The sequence below is a fragment of the Ornithorhynchus anatinus genome, chromosome X3, assembly GCF_004115215.2.
Source record: "Ornithorhynchus anatinus isolate Pmale09 chromosome X3, mOrnAna1.pri.v4, whole genome shotgun sequence".
In the NCBI taxonomy this organism is placed as follows: domain Eukaryota; kingdom Metazoa; phylum Chordata; class Mammalia; order Monotremata; family Ornithorhynchidae; genus Ornithorhynchus; species Ornithorhynchus anatinus.
This window is the reverse complement of record NC_041751.1, coordinates 9,594,298-9,614,194: the sequence shown is the minus strand read 5'-3', so window position 1 is coordinate 9,614,194 and position 19,897 is coordinate 9,594,298. Positions and strand designations below refer to the sequence as shown.

General features: G+C 41.6%; 1 protein-coding gene across 6 annotated transcripts in view; it reads left to right on the top strand.

Moving 5' to 3' along the window:
- The window catches only part of CTNND2 (catenin delta 2), a 471,257-nt gene that overhangs the window by 408,930 nt on the left and 42,430 nt on the right, over positions 1-19,897 (top strand). For 4 of the 6 annotated variants that reach the window (XM_039910617.1, XM_029053896.2, XM_039910619.1 and 1 more), the window contains one exon: positions 799-976. In XM_039910617.1, the coding sequence (XP_039766551.1) occupies positions 799-976 (178 nt within the window). The remainder of the gene's footprint in view (positions 1-798; positions 977-19,897) is intronic. The other 2 variants (XM_039910616.1, XM_007659724.4) reach the window with 1 other exon arrangement.

Below are 19,897 nucleotides of genomic sequence, written 5' to 3'. Positions count from 1 at the left end.
ACAGATTGGTTTAAAAATCTCTTGTATAGTTCACTGTGTCTTCTCTTGACTATTGTACTTTATAAAAGCTGCATTTGGACACACTGGCTTGCATAAATTTATTTTAACAATTTTTTCTTTGAAATTAGAGCTTTTACATCACCATATTCAAAGAAATTTAAACAGAAAGGAAATTAGGTTATGACCAGATTTCTTGGAAACAGAATCTGACAACTAACCCCTATTAAAATCACAATCCTCCTTTAAATATGAAGCAATATTAGCTACAAGTAGGCTTCTAGACAGGGTGGGGAATAAAGAAAAGAGCTGTCATTCCCTCATTCTCCCCACATAAAAATGTAGCTTACCTCCCCAGGGGTACTGGGCAAATGTCAAGGGCCCTCTTCAGGAACTGGCCCTGTTCACCCCTTAGTTTTCATTCCGTTTGGCCTCAATCTCCCTTCATATCTAAAATTTAGTCTCTCTTCTCCCTTGAATTCCTCGTTCCTTTTTCTGCTTCTTTTTGATCATTTACCAGCATCATCACCTTACCCTTCCACTCCTGCCCTACAGTGCATCACCAGTGAGCATAAATTTGGGGAATGAGTTTACCCTTTCAGAAAAATATCATTATTAACATGGTAAAGATTAGCACTTGTCCTCAAAGCAAAATGGTTTTCTTAGGTGAATGATTTATCAAAGGCATGTGACTTAACCTTGCAAGTAGTGTTTAACTCACCTCCTTGAATCTTGTTCACAGCAATCTAAACAAACACCAGTTCAGCGTTTACTTATAGGATTTTCCGCTCTTTTTTTCAGTGTCCTTCGTATTCTGTCTTTTTACAGTGGTCAGTGTATATCCGGGCTGCCGTCCGCAAAGAAAAAGGCCTGCCCATTCTGGTGGAGCTGCTGCGAATAGATAATGACCGGGTGGTGTGTGCAGTTGCTACGGCTTTACGGAACATGGCCTTAGATGTCAGAAATAAGGAACTGATAGGTATGTTGCTTCCAAACCATTTTTCCAAAGTTTGAGGATGAATTTGTTTTGCGTTAGGTTATATTTGGAAAACTGATGGTGAATAGTGGCCTCATGGGATTAGGTCCTAATCCTTACTCTGCCACCTGCCTGTGGTGTGATCTAGTGGAAGTCGCTCAATTTCTCTGTCTCTCAGTTTTCTCATTGGTAAAATGGGTAGTAGGTATTTGCTCTCCCTCCCCCATAGATTTTGAACCCCGTGTGGTACAGTCCCTGATTCTAACCTGCTTAAGTTTTATCTATAACTACACTTAATAAGGTACATAACACTTAAAAAATACCACAGTTTTTATTATTCTTACTGTCATTATCACATTTCCCTGCTCTTCTTGTTCTACACTTTTTTTCCTTTGTCATAAGTGAATGTTGGAAAACAAAAGTTTATTTCTTGGTTAAAAATGTCGATTTATGCTAAAGTTTCAAATGTATAACATATGTTATATTCATTATCTCACACATTGCCAACCTCCTCTATCCAGTTTTTGTTTCTTTATCATACCAATTAATCAGTGATGTTTACTGAGCTCTTACTGTGTGCCATACTAAGCCCTTGAGAGTATAGGAGCTTTAATAATCACATCTGCCTTTCTGGAGCTTTCAACTTAGTGGATAAACATGTACCTATTGGATTGATTTTCTAGAGGCAACAGTATCTGCAAACTTTGAATTTTTTTCTAATTGTATTCTTATCAATAGAAGATACCGACTATTTAAACCCTGGCTACTTCTCAGTGACTCTGTGTTCCCCTTTTATCTGAAGTCTTTGAGATGGAAGAGGACAGCAGAGTTAGTAACTTGACCTTTACTGTACTGAGTGCTTAGGGAGAGTACAATATGACAGAGTCGGTAGACATGTTACCTGCACGCAAGGAGGTTACCATTTAGAGGGAAACACATTAAAATAAATTACAGATATATACATAAGCACTGTGGGGCTGAGGGTAAGGTGAATAAATTGTACAAATTCAAACGTGAGGGCAATGCAGAAGGGAAAGGAAGGAGGAGAAATGAGGACTTAGTGGGGAAACCCTCTTGGAGGAGATATGATTTTAATGAGGCTTTTGAAGGTGGGGAGTGTGATGGTCTGTCAGATATGAAGGGGGAGGGAATGCCAGGCCAGAGGGAGGATGTGGGCAAAAGGTCAACGGCATGATAGACAAAATCGAGATACAATGAGTAGGGTAGTATTAGAGGGGCAAAGTGAACATGCTGGGTTGTAGGAAATGAGAGAAGTAAGTTAGGAGGGGGCAAGGTGAATTAATGCTTTAAAGTCTATGGTAAAGCTTTCTATTTGATGTGGAAGTCAATGGATGACCACTGGCGGCTCTTGAAGAGTAGGGTAACATGGACTGTACAGTACTGTAGAAAAATGATCCAGCAGTAGAGTGAATTATGGACTGTAGTGGGGAGAGACAGGAGGTAGGGAGATTAGCAAGGAAGCTGATAGTAGTCAAGGTGGGCTAAGAAAAGTGCTTGAATCAGCATAGTAGCAGTTTGGATGGAGAGGAAAGGGCACATTTTAGGATTGTTGTGGTGACAGACTGATTCCGTGGATTGAACCTCCATACAATCAATGCTCTATGTTTTATCTTTGATCACCATTCTTCTCTCTATACCAGTCATGCAGTTTTTAATTGAAACTTTGGGGAAACTTTAAACTCATAATCTTAATGTTGTTGCTGATCCTTGCTATAGGGGGACTGGCAAAGGATAGTTCTTTGGGGACAAACATGGAGCTATAAATGATAGTTCAGTGTTGGACATGCTATCTTTAATAAGATTGGTTTTGATGATGTTTTGCTTGATATTAGAGGAAGGGGTATTGAGTCTAAACTCATTACATGATATTCTGTGGAAGTTTGGGGGGAAAAATGTAAACACTCCAAATAGAAATGTATAGTAGGCATTGTTGGGGGGCACTGGGAAATTACCATAGTGTGCACCAGGAAGGCCATGTACAGAAATATCAGAAACAAATGTGTGAGTTGTGATACTTTCTGAAAAAATCTGTACTATCACGAAGTGTTTTTTGAAGGGGCCAAAAAGCTGATTTAAGTTAACAGGAAACACATTTTAAATTGCAATTTGATTTTTGAGCTCCAAGTCCTTGTGACTGCACTTTCATAGCTTTTGAAATTCTAAGGTATTTGACAGACCACTTTCCTATGGTGTGATTCACTTTCCTGGAGTCAGAAGGCTGGGAGCTGTGCTACATGTTATGTGATCTGACAAGATCCCTTCTTGAATTAGAAAGCCTGTCCCATTGACCCTCACAAGACAGTGGCTACCAAGATGAGGTTGAACTATTCTATCCCTCCAGGCTTGGAAAAGTAGTCTTAGAGGTCAGTGCTTGGGATAGCAACCCCATAGTTCAGGCCCTTACCTATCAACTCTCTTTACCACCTTCTCTCAGCTCGCACTTTTCACTCCTTCCAAGCTCACCTTCTAATTGTACCCCACTGTTGAATCTCGAATCTCCCTCTTCCAACTCCTCTGGCACACTATTCCCCTGCTCTGCATACTTTTCTGCCCACCTTCCCATCACGAACCAGCTTCTTTCAGGGCCAGTGGCACATCAGCGTGGTCAGAACAGATGGGGAGCAGGATTATGGAGAAGAGCTGTCTGAAGAGTTAATACAGGCTATTCTGTCAGTTGTGATGTGCCCAGGTTAACCGACGATTTGCCCAGGAGCGACCTTGATCTCTTAGCTCGTGGAAATCAAAATGGAGTGACTTCTTTAGGTCGGAAGATTGTTGTAGAATGAGGCTGAATAGAACATGAGCAATGTGATTACTGGGTCAGACCAGCGATCCATCCGGCATTCTGTATCTGACAGTGGCAACAGGATGCTTGGATGAATAGTGTGAAGATTGCCTCCTTGACAGTGATCCTAATGTTTAGTGATGTACCATTCAACAGGCCTAACTCTTCTCTCCACATCCCTAACTTTCCCACCCCCTAAGAACATAGTGACGCGGACTGCAGGGAAAAAAATGCAGCAGTTCAGTAAAACACAAACTCCACCTATGTACAGCGGGGAAGGGATTGTTGATTGTACGTAGACTTTTCAGCCAGACCTGCACACGGGGATGAAATCTCACTGGCAGGAGTGGCATCTTCATCTGTGAAGGTACAGTTCAAACGAGACTCCCAGGATTGGGAGTTTCACCACTTTCTTCTAGAGTAGTCAGTCATCACTCTGAGTTTGACCCCAGTTGTTTACAAGATGATCTATAATAATCCCTCACGCTCCTTTGATTTTATCTCTACTAATACTTTTAGGACATGAAACCTAGACTTTGCTGTGAGATTTTGATGGGCTAGGTTAAGGGAGAATAAATAGTGTGGTTTTAGTTACTTCCCCCAACCAAGAGAAGGGAAAGGCCCATGAAGCTTCTGGAAAGAGGTCACAATGAGTGACTGGATTGGAGAATTAGCATGGGCTGACCAAGCAATAGACACTGCAGTCTTCTCCTTCAGACGTATGCCTCGATTCTCCTCTTGCCTGCAAATAAACTTTTCTTTAAAGCCCCTTTTGGCAAACTCCTCTTCATCAAATGTATTCCATCATCGAACATTGCACTGCTAACAGTGAAGTCCTCTCCATGTTTGCAGGTGTGGTTGTAAAGATCAGTGTGTGATAGATAATCCTTTCCACATAATGTGTCTTTGAGGAAGCTCTTGGATGTTTTGGGCTGTTTTCTATTTACAGGCCTCTGCACCTGCCCCCCACCTCCCATTCCACATATCTGCTGGGTGGCCATCCCAGCATCCATAATAGGTCTCTTCAAGGCTTGAGTCCTGATTGGATCCAGACCCACAAAGGAAAAGGTGTTTCTTCTCTAGAAAACAGCTCTATGACAGAGGTGCTAGAGTCTCTGAGGACCAAGGTGTATTTGCCCCACTATTTAAATATCCTTTTTATCTCACTTTTACAAAAAGTATCTTGGTCAACTGAGCATAGAGCTCTTTAGAGTATAAAAGAAATAGCCCCATTCTGTTCTTTTCCCATCCGACCATGTCACTGGGCTCGTTTGGGTTCCCTCTGCCAATCTCTTCTCACTTTCCAGCTCTCCCTGGCCTCTTATGAATATGTAGAATATTAGATAATTCCTTAGCCCTTTGGCCAACTATAATGATAAGAGGCCGCAGCCTAAGACTAAATTTCACCATACAGCTTGCTGTGTCTGTCCTGCATCTTTGTTCAACTTAATCTGCAGCTCAGTGAGAAACCCAAGAAAGTAAAGTAAATTACGAATATATCTAGGAAGTCAGTGACCGTATTTATAGCGTCCGTCCACTGGAATTGGTAGTATTTACAAGGAAATATGTGACGTTGAAGAGCCGCTCATGGGAATCTATTTGCCTCTGAATCCTTATTTCTATAGACTATAACAAATATGATTTTAATTAAACAATTTTATTCCAGTGAGCATTACAGTAGTAGTAACAACAACAAACTGTGGTATCTGTTAGCATTTACTATGTGCCAAGGGGCAGACACAAGATAATCAGAATAGACGCAGTGTCTGTCCCACTTGGGGCTTCCACTTTGAGAAAGAACAGGTATTTTATCCTCATTTTACAGATGAGGAAAATGAGGCACAGAGATATCAAGTTATTTTTTTCTAAGTTCATATAGAAAGCCAGTTGCAAAGCTGGGATTAGAACATGAGTCTCCTGAACCCCAGTCCTGTACTATGTGCAGAGCACTGTTCTAAGCACTTGGGAGAGTACAATATAACAGAATTAGAAGTGTTCACTTTCCATAATGAGTTTACAGTCTAAAGACAAACTTGCGAAATGGAGAGGTAGGTGAAGCAGCAAGATCTAGTGGAATGAGCATAGGTCTAGAAATCAGAGGACTTGGGTTCTAATCCTGCCTCTGCCAATTGCTTGCTATGTGCCATTGGGCAAGTCACTTAATTTTTCTCTATGCCTATTTCCTCATCTGTAAAATGCAGATTAAATCTTCCTCTCTTCAATTTAGACTGTGACCCCCATGTAGGACGGGGACTATGTCCACCCTGATAAAGTTGTATTTATTTCAGAGTTTAGGACAGAGCTTAACCCATAATAAGCATTAACGAATACCGTAAATATATTGTTAAATGATCAGACCATAACAGAATAAAACAGTGATTCAACTGGATGTTTGAGGACTCGGAGCAAAATTCCTAACTGGAGGACTGGAATCCATTCAACCCCACCCTGGTTATGCTTGTGGTGGGATCAAAATCCGTGAGAAATTGGGAAGATGAGCCCTTTTTTATGTCAGTTTTTGATCCCTGGCATTCTGAAATTCCAGACCTTGAGTTTGAGTGGAAATGTCTTACTACTGTCTGTAGAAAAACAAAGCAGAATATAAATTTCTTATTTGAAATGGAAGAGAGTTCACCACATTTTCTTTTATGTGACATGCCTGTCTTTGAACCAAGTCGTGTCAGATAACTGCTTTTGAACGGTGGCATATTACAAGATAAAAGTGACGTGGTGCATGTTGGTGGCATTCAGTTGCTGAAAAGCCAGCAAATGACATCTCCTTGCTTCAAAGATGTGTCACCGAGTCCTGCAACCCCTATTATTCGGTTTGCCCATCTGACCTAAAGACAAAAGTAAATGTAGTTTGACGGAGTGCCTAGCGAAAAGAGTGAAGATATTTGATTATTTGTGAAATGTGGCAGCCTAATTATCTTTCTGGTCTCTGAACGAGGACCCCAGTGTTTCCGGACAAATGCGGGCCTTTTTGGTTAGCCAACCAATCAGTACTGTTTTAGCCTATCCGGAATAAGTTGTGCTCTTATTTCAAATGACTTTCCTCCCAAAAGACTCAAGCTTTTCATCCAACTCCTGGTTATGAGTACCGGAGGTGCCCCTATTGGGTATGTTTAATTGGAGAGTGCTCTGCCAACTTCAAACCTGTCAGCACACCAAGGAGTTGTTTTGGGGGCTACACAATGAGGAGTGGAATGTCTGTCACCCATTGGTCTTTGCGGCCACAACTGCACACATCCATAGGATTTCTCTTTGACCATTGCAATCTGCAACAGTGGACTCCAATTAGCTAAATGGGAATTTGCTTATGGGGCTATGATTTTTTATGATATTTAAGTGCTTACTATGTGCCAGGCACTGTAATAAGTGCTAGAGTAGATACAAGCTAATCAGGCTGGATACAGTCCCTGTCCCACATGGGTTCACAGTCTTAATTCCTGTTTTCCAGATAAGAGACTTGAAGCAGAGAAAATTGAAGTGACTTGCCCTAGGTCACACAGCAGATAAGTGGTGGGTTCGGTTTAGAACCCAGGTCCTCCGACTCCTAGGCCCGTGCTCTTACCACTAGGCCGCACTGCTTCTCTATTACAAGAAGCTTACTTGTTTGCGGTCATGGGGTGAATTCAGCTTATATCTTCCTGGAGCAAGTAATGACATATTAGTGTGGTTTGAAAGCATTGACTACTGACTGATTTTGCCTCTTAACTTACATCAGTACGAATCAGTGTAAAATAGTTGTGCCAGACTTTGAGAGAGCCTGGGAGAAGGGTATGCAGGGGAAGTAGAGTCTGGCACCTGAAAAGCAATGTGGCCTAATGGGCCTGGGGCTAAGAAGGACTTGAGTTTCAATCCTGGGTCTGCCAGTTGTCTGTTGTGTGACAATGGGCAAGTGACTTAACTTCTCTAGGCCTCAGTTAATTCATGTGGAAAAAGGGATTAAGACTGTGAACCCAGTACCTGGCACATTGGAAGTGCTTAACAACTATCAGTAAGTTTAAAAAAAAAAAAATTAAAAAAGCCTGATTCTACTTCTGGGCCCTTGTTTGGTTTATCTATCCGGACAGTCTGCTTTGGCAGACTAGTCATTCATCTAGTTAAATCCAGGTAGAACCCCTTCTTCACCAGCGAGTCCCTCTAGCTATTGAAGGAGAGAAACCTCCTAGCTGACCACAGGATTCCCGTTTGATCACTTTGAAGATAGGACAGAGAGCCCATTTGTCTTCCACAAAGATTAACCGATATTGATTACTGCTTGTGGCACCTCCCCAAGATGGTTCTGCAAAAGAGAGGTCCTCGTCATCATCTCTCCAGTTGTTCAAAGAGGTTGGAGGTTACTTCCAGAATCAAAGATGCCTTAGAAGGTTATTGAATCTTCTGATCATATGCCTGGCTTTCATACGCAGTTATACCTAGACCATGTGAGAAATTTCCTGACTCTAAAGACCCTTAACTTTCACATTGAGAAAGCCTTTCTTTACACCTAACTTAAATCCTTTATGCTGCAGTTTAAACTACCTCTGATCTTTGTCCAGGCTAAATAATCCCTCTCTGGCATGTGGTGGATTTTGAAGAAATGCATGCAAGAAAAGTCTGTACCTCAGAAAAACCCCATAGCCTAAACCAGCAGTTTTCCCAGATTCCCTGGGGGCATCCCTTTGTAGAGTACAAAGATAGAGCCCCAGCTAAAGCAGCATCATCTTTGGTGGTGGTTTAAAAATAATAGTTATGGTTGCTGATGTCCTATTTCCTTTCTTCTGTCCTGCCTCCCATTGCCTCACCTCACTCTCCGGCATACAGATCTCCGGCTGGCCTCCAACGGCCTCCGAGCACCAGACGCACTCCCTGCCTTGTGGCCCTGGCCCCTGCTGCGCTCCAAATGACTATCCCAATACCCGGCATATCCCAGTACCCGGCACCAGGCTTCTGTCACTGCTTGAATGCAGCGGGCCCTGCAAAGAAGGCAGTAGGCTGAGCCTCACTAGGTCGGGGAAGAGGTGGACGGTTGTCCCTGCACACGACCTCTTCTGTGGCCTGTGTCCAGGCTTCCTCCTCACCCCTCTGCCTCCCCCAGCAGCTCTGTGGAGGACACAAGGCTGCAGCTCTCCAGGCTTTCCCACTCACTGACTCACCCACCTACTGCACATCTGTTAAGCGATTTTAACACAGTATGACTGGAGCTGTGTTGTGAGGCTTGCCTTTGATAGAGGAGAGAGGGGATCTGCACTGCAAAGGTATGCTGAATGTGCATAACATGACCTGAGGTGAAACAGCATACATGCACCACCTCATCCCAAAGGAAGTGTGATGAGCACTGTCTCTACCAAAATACACAGATGGTACTAAGTCAATCAGTGGTACTTATTGAATGATTGCTGAGTGCTAGGCGTTTAAGTGCTTGGGAGAATCAGCAAGAGCAAGACTCCTGTTCCCTGTCCACAATCCTCAAAGAGCTTACCTTGTAGTGGGGGAGACAGAGAAGTAATAATAATAGTAATTACGGTATTTGTTAAGCACTTATTATGTGCCAGACACTGTATTAAGTGCTGAAAAGTATTTACTAATAGAGTGGGCAGAAGGACAAAGCCGTGGCCTAGTGGAAATAGCATGGTCCTGGGATTCAGAGGACCTGGGTTCTAATCCCAGCTCTGCCACTTGTCAACTGTTACTTTGGGCAAGTCACTTAACTTCTCTGTGCCTCAATTATGTCATCTGTAAAATGGGAACAAAGGCTGTGAGCGGTATGTGGGACAGAGACTGTGTCTGACCCAATTATCTTGTATCTACCCCAGCACTTAGTTTAGTGCCTGACACATAGTAAGTACTTAACAAGTACCATTATTGTTATTATTATTATTATGCAGTGTGGCCAAGTGGATAGAGCACAGGCCTGGGAGTCTGCTGTATGACCTTCGGCAAGTCATTTCACTTCTCTGTGCCTCAGTTACTGCATCTGTGAAATGGGGATTAAGACTGTTAGCCCCATGTGGGACATGGACTGTGTCCAGCCTGACTAGCTCTTAGTACATTTCTTGGCACATAGTATGCGCTCAACAGATACCATAAAAAAAAGATTAAGTAGGAAGCTGTCCAGGGTGAAGTAGCAGAACCAAAAATGGAATGTCTGTGTGTATAATATAGCATTATACAGATGCACAAATTCTAAGGGTGGGAGTGTAGAGCTGACATGACGAGTGATGGGATTTAATTGGTGATAGACATTTTATTAAAGAGCCTTACTGCCCCCATAATATAATTTTAGTTGGCTGTGAACTGCTGACCTGTATGACCTATCTGCCCACCTCTGCTCTAAAATTGAGGTCAAATATAGTCCTTTTTGCCTTCAGCTAGCTCTCTATCATTCCCCCTGCTATGCAAGATTTGTCCCAAAGCTCTCTTCAGTAGGTAGAATGAGAGAGGATGGAGTTCAATCGCACAAACTCCTCAAGGGATTCTAAAAGTCCTCGAAGCAGGGCTTATTGTTTGTTTTTCCTTCTTGCCTGGCCTATCCTGTCTCTCAAATGGTTTGTAAGTGCAGTGTGGGTGAAATGTGGCTATAAGTGCCCCCTGTGTACCTCAGAAAGTTATGTGCATATGTTAATCTAAGTAAGGGCTGAATTAGGACTGAAGAGAGAGGTGTTCGCTTCTCGGATGATTTGCAAATGATTCTCGTGAGCCATTTTCACATCTGTTAGGTTGGAGTTACAGTTCCCTGAAGCAACATTCCTTACCGAAAAACTTGGGGAGCTCTCAGGTGTAAGATGCCATACCCAACTTTGGGATTAGATATATTACAAAGGTAAGAAAGGGTACAGTTAATTTTATAGCAATCATATTTTCATATCTTTGTACCACGTGTTATTAGTAAGATAATAAGTAGAGTATTTAAGGCCTCCAGGGGAACAATTAAACAAAAATGAAAGCAGCCTTCATGACACCAAAGCTGCTCAGATAGCTTCTTCAACGTGAAAGTTTTACCTGCTTTAAGGCTGTGTGTGTGTGTGTGTGTGTGTGAGAGAGAGAGAGAGAGAGAGAGAGAGAGAGATTCAGGGAGATTGAGATTTATCTGCCAATCTGCTTTGGTGAATATTTTTGTCATGCAGATATCTCTATTTCTGTACTTTGGAACATAATCTCAGGTATACAGTGGTAATAGATATAGGCATTCTGTTTCCAACGGTATGGTACTTAAGTGTCATTTTGAGGAACCACATTACCAATGAAGGAAAATGTTTCCCATAAAGAGCAAGATTTTTGGAGTCCCAACCAGCTCTAAAAAGGTTTTTACTTCTGTACATGGACCCTGGCCTACTGGTAAAATGGGATCATTCCTTTCCTATAAAATGGGAAAACTTCAGTCTTTAGGAAAGCAGGACTGTTTTATTAAACAGTTGTGAAGTTCAATCAGTTGCCCTACAGTGTGTCTTTTTTACTTGGTGTTTTGGCTAGAATGTTGTTGGGGAATCAGGGAGCATTCTTCCGACACCACACATCTCTCCAGACAGAACTGGATGCAGTGTCGGGAGAAACTTCAGTCAAGATGTGCGTTATAATTGAACTGACTGTAAAATAAGATGAAAATGTATTTGGAGAGCCCATGGACACGAACTCTCCAGAGGAATTACTATTTTCGAAAGCAAAAGTTTTATCCTCTCTTGTACATTGCACTGCAGCAGCCTAAATCAAGTACCAGAAGAGAAAGGGAATCTGGCCAACTTTCTTGTGAGCCCCTGACAATCCCAGGTTTAAAGTACATTTTTGAAGGAAACCTTTGAGGTGAGGCTACTCAGGAAAGATTTGGCTGTCTTATCCAATGTAGTTAAATCCATTCTCCTTCCTTGGGATCGAATTAATATTTGTCTCATCCTTAAGAGCTCAACCTCTTTCTAGGAAGATTGAAATTCTTCACATTCACCTATAGTCTATTTAAGCGTCTTTCATTCTGCAGGACCCCTCTGATAATCTACTCTCAGCTAAAAGAAATTTCAAAGTCAAGAGAAAAAAAATGATTAAAAAGAGAAATAGAAAGGTACAGCAAGCACCTTTGGCTCAAACTTCAAATGAGACAAAATTGATTAGGCATTTGTCCTTTATGATTCCAACTCCATTTTATAGCATTAAGCAGAATCCCTAAGAGGAGTTAAGCTACTCAGGTCTCCAGTTTCACCTCATTTTATTGGGTTTCTTATGTTCCTAAATAGGGAAAATAAGACAATTCATGCAGGACAAAGGAAGCAAACCAAATTGAAGTTATAGTGGTAGAAATCTTCAGAATTTATAAATCCACACATCTTCGATATGAGGTTACAACTGTTCTCAGTTTTTCAGATTTCTGATGCCCCATGGAGGATGATTATAAGAACTTAAACATCAATTATTGGCATCTTTCTAGAGAAGAAAACATCTCTGCCCACAGCTTCACTGTACCACTGTTCGCTTGACTTGAACGTTGGTAGGGAATTGGGGAATATTTGGTTGAGAGTGAGAGTCTCTTGACGTGCAGTGGACCATAAAATTGGAAGAGTCAGCCTGTTCTCATGCATGTATGTGTGCATATTGGTACTGGAAGAGTTGAGCACTGCAACCCAAGTTTTCCATAATGTGGGAATTTGAGAGAACATAGCTTCCCTCAATGGAGAACTGAATGTGTCTCCTGAAAGTGTTAATGCACCTCTCAGTATGTTCCACAAGAAACTTATTCCTAAGGATGGATGTCATCCTTAAGTGGCTTCTGCTCAGAAAACACTTTTGAGGGTTACACTGCTCTACTAGGAAGTATCAAGTAGCTTCTAGGGTTCCTCTGTACATTTTTTTCCCTCCAAATCAGTAACCTGGAGATTCAGTGAAATCATTTGAAAATGTTTCTATTTATAAAACTTACATAAGTTGCATTTTTAAATGTTGGAGGTCTTAATTCACTTTCCTCCCATCATGGCCATCGTACTGCAGTGGCAGGCGACAGCGACAGGGCCCTTTAAGCTTGGGTCACTGCTATTTTCTTTTGGGCTGCAGTGGCCAACAGTGGAACCATTTCAACCATGACCTAGGCCCACTCACCAGCCCTTGCAAGGCAGCCATAGTAGTAGTTGTTGTAATGGCATTAATTGAGTAATATTAAGTGCAGTGCACTGTGATTGGAAAAGTACCACAGAGCTCACTGTCGGCTGCTGCAGCGGTTGTGGAGGCTGTGAAGGGACGCTTAGTATGTATGGTGTTGGGATGAATAGAGAAGCAGTGTGGCCTCATGGATAGAGCACTCCCTTCTGATGGGAGTCAGAAGGACCTGGATTCTAATCCCAGCTCCGTCACGTCTGCTGTGTGACCTTGGGGAAGTGACTTCACTTCTCTGGCCCTCGGTTACCTCATCTGTAAAACGGAGATTACGACTGTGAGCCCCATGTTGGACAAGGATTGCGTCCAACCTGATCAACTTCTATCTACCCCAGCACTTAGTACAGTGCCTGGCACATAGTAAGCGCTTAGCAAATACCACAGTTATTATACAAGCTAATCAGGTTGGACACAGTCTGAGTAGGAGAGAGAAGAGGTTTTTAAGCCCCATTTTACAGATGAGGAAACTGAGACTGAAGTGTTCCTGTACAATCCCTAGTAGTCCGAAGTCATTTCGTAGTTAGGTTTCCTACCAATGTCAATGCTGTAGGTGTGCATCATAAGCACTCTGGACTGTTGACAATATCAAGTATCCTGTTATTTTGAAAGAAAGCATCAGGTCTCCTTCAGTATGGAGCTCACTTATTCATTGAGACTGACTTAGATTTATTTATTTTTTATCCACTTGGTCTTTAGTGTTTCTGTCGGGTGGAATTGAAGGCAAACAAATTGGATTTAAGGTTTGGAAAGCCCCTATCAGTCTAAGCCCAAGCTTCTTGTCGCACTTCCCTGATTCCCAGTGAGGCTACTGAGGTTAGCTAGGCAGCTTCTGCTCCCAGGCGAATGGCCCATTGCCCTGGCCAGACTCCAGTATGGCTAATTACTTTCTGCCTCTCCAAAAATCTCCTTCAGTTTCAATTAGTTTTTGTATTCCTCTGCACTTACTGCCCCTAACTACTGCCTGATATTTCTGTGGCTTTTAAACAGCTACCATGGTTGCTTCTGGAGGTGACATCATTTCTAGAGGGTGAGCGAATTACCATATAAGCAGTTTACAAAGCAAACTGGGTTTCCAAAAGCAAATCTGGGTCCTAACAATAATAGCAACAATAATCATTATTATAGTATTCTTTTAATGGTATTTGTTAAATGTTTAGCAAAAATATTATTATGATACTTGTTAAGCACTTATTATGTGTCAAGCACTACTCTAAGTCGTGGAGTAGATACAGGTTCAGGTTGGACACAGTCCCTGCCCCACATGGGGCTCACACTCTCAATCCCCATTGTACAACTGAGACAGCCGAGCCCCAGAGAAGTTAAGTGACTTGCCCAAGGGCACACAGCAGACATGTAGCAGAACCTGGATTAGAATCCAGGCCCTTCTGACTTCCAGGCTCGTGCTCTATCCATTGAGACGTCATTCTGTTTCCCTATATGCCAGACACTGTTCTAAGCGCTGGGGGACATACAAGCTAATCAGGTTGGAAACAGTCCATGTCTCACATGGGGCTCATAGTCTTAATCCCCATTTTACAGACGAGGTACCTGAGCCAAAGAAAAGGTCACACAGCAGACAAGCGGTGTAACCAGAATTAGAACTCGAGTCCTCTGACTCCCCAGCCCAGGCTCTTCTACTAGACTGCAGAGGCTCAGTACTATCTTTATAAGCCTGTAATTTCAGTAGCAAACTGGGATTTCACAATGCTAGAAAAAATTCTCACAATGGCTTGATGGTGAAGAAAATATGTTCAGATGTTTGTAACAGAGGGGCTGTGTTCTTTGAAAACAAGTTGTATTGGGCAAGTGCATCACATTAAAATTGGAGAAGCAGCTTGGACTCGTGGATAGAGCATGGGCCTGGGAGTCAGAGGATCTGGGTTCTAATCCCAGCTTTTTGGCCTTGGGGAAATCTCTCAGTTTCCTCATCGGTAAAATGGGGATTCAGTACCTGTTCTCTCCTACTCTGCAAGCCTCACATAGGACAGGGACTATATCTGACCTGATTAACTTGTGTTTACCCAGCGCTTAGACCAGTTAGTGACACCTACTGATGCTTAACAAATACAATAATAATTGAATGAGAATTAGTAGCCGAGAAGGTAGATGGTTTGATCAGGCAAAAAGGTATAGATAGATGAGATTTGTGGTTCAGTGGACTGGTTGAGTCTTGAGAGCTCATGGAACTTGCATTCTATAACATAGGGTCTTGCAAAGAGATTCCTTCAATCTAGATTCCCTGAATGCAGTCAGTCTTGGGTCACTGGGCACAGTCTTACTGAAATTCCATTTCATAGGATCATTTTTTCTCTCCACTTCTTCTTTAACCTCCTTCCTGTATGCCCTGCTCCTTTATTCTTTTTCTTTTTCTTCATCCTGTGCTCCATTTACTTCTTTGGCATAAGCATTCATGAATGGGTGGGCACGCATGCACAACCACATACGTACACATGCACACACACACACATTGAATATACCCCAAAAAACTAGGAAAATATGATCCCCTCCCTGTCCCTTCCGAAAAAAATCTTCCTTTAAAATATCTTCTCAATACCCCACTCCTCCGAAAAAAATCTTCCTTTAAAATATCTTCTCAATATATGCTTCCTCAGTCTGGAAAGGTTTACCTTGGTTCAGGCAAGTATTCTGTACAGCTGCTGGGACAGGTGACTGGACCACAAGAGGAAATCTCAGAAATGCTGTGAGAGCAAATTTGCTCACTCTTCCTCCCACCTGCCTTTTGGTTTTGGTTTGCCTTTAGGTCTTTTGGTTTCCTAGGTGACCAAAACATCTAAAAATGCAATCAAGCGTAGAATATTTATTATTTAAAATGAAAATATAACCCATGATCTGGGCTCACTACTCCATTTTGTTATCCTGAATATCTTAATTATGTATTCATTTTCAACTAACAGGGAAAACATTGCTTAGACATCAGATCATTGTGATTCAGGCTACATGAATTTGACAAGTCGTATTAATAACTGCATTCAGAGCATACCATCGAGAAAGCATAAAGTGGACAAGAAAAGGAAAGTGCTATAAAAGGGAAGTAATGCCTGGGTGTGCACGATTGTTATACTGTTGTAAAATTGTGGCATTTTATGAGAAAATATGTAATAATTGTGGAATTTAAGCACCTACCATGTACCAAGCACTGTACTTAATGCTGGTGTGGATACAAGTTAATCAAGTCAGACACAGTCCCTGTCTCATGTGGGGCTTAGTCTAAGTAGGAGGAAGAATAGGTATTGAGTCCCCATTTTGAAGTTGAGGAAACTGAGGCACAGAGAAGGTAAGTGACTTTCCCAAGGTCATGCAGCAGGCAAGTGGCAGAGCCAGGATTGGAACCCAGGTCCTCTGACTCCCAGGCCCATATTCCTTCTACGAGGCCATGCTGCTTCTCATATAGTCTTTCCCTAGATGCTTATAAATCTGAGTTATTTTCATTTGAATAGTCAAAAAATAAATTTAACACTTCAGTACTCTCATATGATTTTCAACAGGTGGAAAAAATAGAACTTCTAAAGGAGGATCCCACAAATACGCTATCCTTTGCTACTTAATTTGTTTTTAGAAAAATTTCCCAACTCAACTGAGATTATGTTCCAAGTCTTTACTGGGTGAACCACATACAAAAAGTTAAGTAAATACTTAACCTTGCTTTGTATTTCAGATATTTAATATCTGATAGAGAATGGTTATTATAACTCATCTAATTAGCATCCCACATAATAACAGCCAGTAAATTAGTATCACAGGAAATCTTATGCATTGTTTTCTAGTATAAAGACTTGTTCACGTAGAAAAATGTGTTTGCCTAGTTATCTGGTACAACATCCAAGACCAAGTACATAGTCCAATAAAGACCTCGTAGACATCCCTCTTTCCCCCTTGCTCATATCTCTTCACAACTCTGGTTGAGAGGAATTGGTTCAATCTTAACATGTTTTTCAGTCATCAAGAGTAAGACTATCTGCAAGAAAATTGCCGGTGTGCATTTTGTGCGTATAGGTTTCGGAAAGAAATCTGCTATTGACATTCTCAGTTTCTGTGCATATTTGTATTCAGTCCCTTTAAAAACTCCTTCATATTTTTTGAGAGCAGAAGAGGTTTTATGCCAGATCTCCAGGGAATCAGGAAGTCATTTTGTACAAGTGAAATCAAGGCAGAATCTGATGACAGGAAAAACTGTTATCTAGAATACACTGCAGAGATCAGTCTGGATTTATGAATCTTCCAAAATTTAAGTGTCATTGAAATATGGTAATATGCATTGGTGTCACTTAGAGGGACCATTAGTAGCTCAAGCAGTAACTAATTAGCCACATACCGTATCGAGTGTCAGGTGTTCTGTAGGGTCCAAGTATAGTAAAATATTGAACAATCGGTTATGTTATAATGTATGTTTTCATTATCCAGTTTGGATATAACACACTAGACTGTAGGCTCATAATGTCAGGGATCAATGGTGTCTACTCTTCCAAAGAGCTTAGTAGAGTGCTCTGCATGAGTAAGTGCTCAGTAAAACTGTTATTTGGAAGAAGTTGTCAATCATATTTATTGAGGGCTTACAGTGTACAGAGCACTGTAGTAAGCACTAGGGAGAGTACAATAGAACAGTAAACAGGCACATTCCCTGCCCACAATGAGCCTACAGTAAATAGCAATAGGGCACTCTTTCCACAACATGATCGTGGTATAGCACAATTCACAAGGTGTCACAAGTAATTGGAAGAAATTGTTTTGTTTATGTACATGGTGTTGATCAAGACTTGATCAAAACATGTGTTTTTCTCAACTTGACAGTATTTACTGTAGCTAACTAGCACGTGGCAAGGATGTAAAGCATTCTAATAGGGGGGATAGAACAGTAATAAAGAAATTTGCATTGAAAAATATCATTCGAGGTGATATCTTAGACCCTTCAATTCCCCAACCTATTAATTCCCAGTGAATCAGCGGTTACTGTAACATGGCTTTCCCATGACAAGATTTCTCAAGAATACTATCCCCTTAAAGCAGAAATGACTATCCTGTCAAACATTTTTATTTACCCTAAAGTGGCACTTATCACTTACAGAATCTAGTGTTTCTGTGCTTTCTGCTTAGTTATTGCCTGGATTGGCCTGGAAGCAAAAATACCACAGACAAGTTGTGGAAATAAGCGGTTTTTATATATATATAGTTTCAGGTATTAGTTTTTCCTGTCCTGGGGATCAAATTATCTTCCTGTTCCACACCATTTCATTTCATTTTATAAGCGAAACTTGGAAGTTAATAAGAAATCCTTGAAACTTCTAAGTAGGGAGAAGGATGGGAATGAAGTCAGGGCTTGGAATTGAGTGACATATGCAAAGCTTGCTTGCAGTTGGCTGAGATGATGTTGCTTTTAGCTTGTATTCTCACCTGTGGTTTTCCAGGGTTCCTTAACCTGCTGCTCACTCTTCCAGTGCTTTATTTCCAGGATTGATGAACAAATAGTATGAACAGGTGGCTGGGAGAACTAGATATTTTTTTCCTAAGTTGCCGTGACTCAGTTTACTTATGCATGTTTTGCAAGCCGAGTACCATATAGAGCATATCTGGTCACCTGCATTACCAAGCAAGAAGGCTAATGATGTAGAAATAATTTACAGTTTGCCAGGAAACACCCTTTCCTCTAGCTTCTTCACCACTGAATTAGAAGTACCTTAACCTGTCTGGGCTTTCGGAAATGGAAATGAGTTTCTTCCATAGTCTGAGATATTCAAGGTCTAGTTTGTCTGCTTTCTCTGTTTCTCATAAATCATTGTTGACTTCAACTTTTTTAAAACTTAGAACATCTGTGGACCCAGCCCTGTGGGGGAATACTCTAGATTGTATGGTCTTCTGGGGCAGGGATCGCGTCTACCAACCCTATTGTAGTCTCCCAAATGCTTAGTACAATACTCAGCATCCAGTAAGCATTCAGTAAGTACTCCGGATTGATTGAATGCAGGGAATTCTCCTGTCCCTAGCCTCGCTGGGAAATGGAAACTCCAAGCTCCACTAGGCCCCAGCCTCAAGCAGTGCAAGTGTCCAACTTCCACCCACTGCCCTCTTTTCCAGTATGTCCCTTTATGTACCCCCATGTCCATCTTCCTGTCCACCTCCACAGGCCTCTCAGTGTCTCTGCCCTTCATTTTTACCCCAGCTTTGCCCCCAGCACACCCCAAATTTTCTCAACTGTAATGTGAAGATTAAGTACCTGTTCTCCCACCATCTTAGACTGTGAGTCATATGTGTGACAGGGACTGTGACCAACCTAATTATCTGCCCCCGTGCTTAGTGCTGTGCTTGGCATGTAATTGGAATTGTACAAAAAAAAAATGGTTAGTGTCTTCTTCAGTGTTTGTTGAATGTCTTCTCTGCAGAGAACTGTAGTAGGTGCTTGGGGGGAATATTAGGTAGAGGTCAGAGCAAACTTTCTTTGCTCTCAAAGAGCTTACAATCTATTGGGGGATACAGGTGGACTCAAATTGCAAATGTACAGTAAGTAAAAATGCAGCAAATATGGGCAATTTTACATATATATGAATGAATTACTGGCCAGGTCTACCCATGGCTATTAAATGGGGCTGTTGGGATGACAGGGCCAGGAAGGTGGGAAGCAAACTAGATATACTCCTTCATGACATGGACTGTGTCTACTTACTCTATTGTACTCTCCCAAGTGCTTAGTACAGTGCTTTGCACATAATAAGCACTCAGTAAATACCCTTGCTTAAATAAGCAGGGAATGAATGCCTTTGGAGAAGCTGTCTTCTGTCTTTGTCACATCTATTCTCGTGTTCTTTGCTCCCTGTCTTCTCTTCATTCTCTCCATGAGCCTGTAACTGCTATAGGAATGCACAGTGAAGATGCAAACAGTACCCAAATTGTTCTACTTATTGCAATAAATTATTTTAATTTTAATTTCTATAGCACAACAAAGCAACATAAAACTGGAATATATGCTTTGTAATTTGGGATAGATT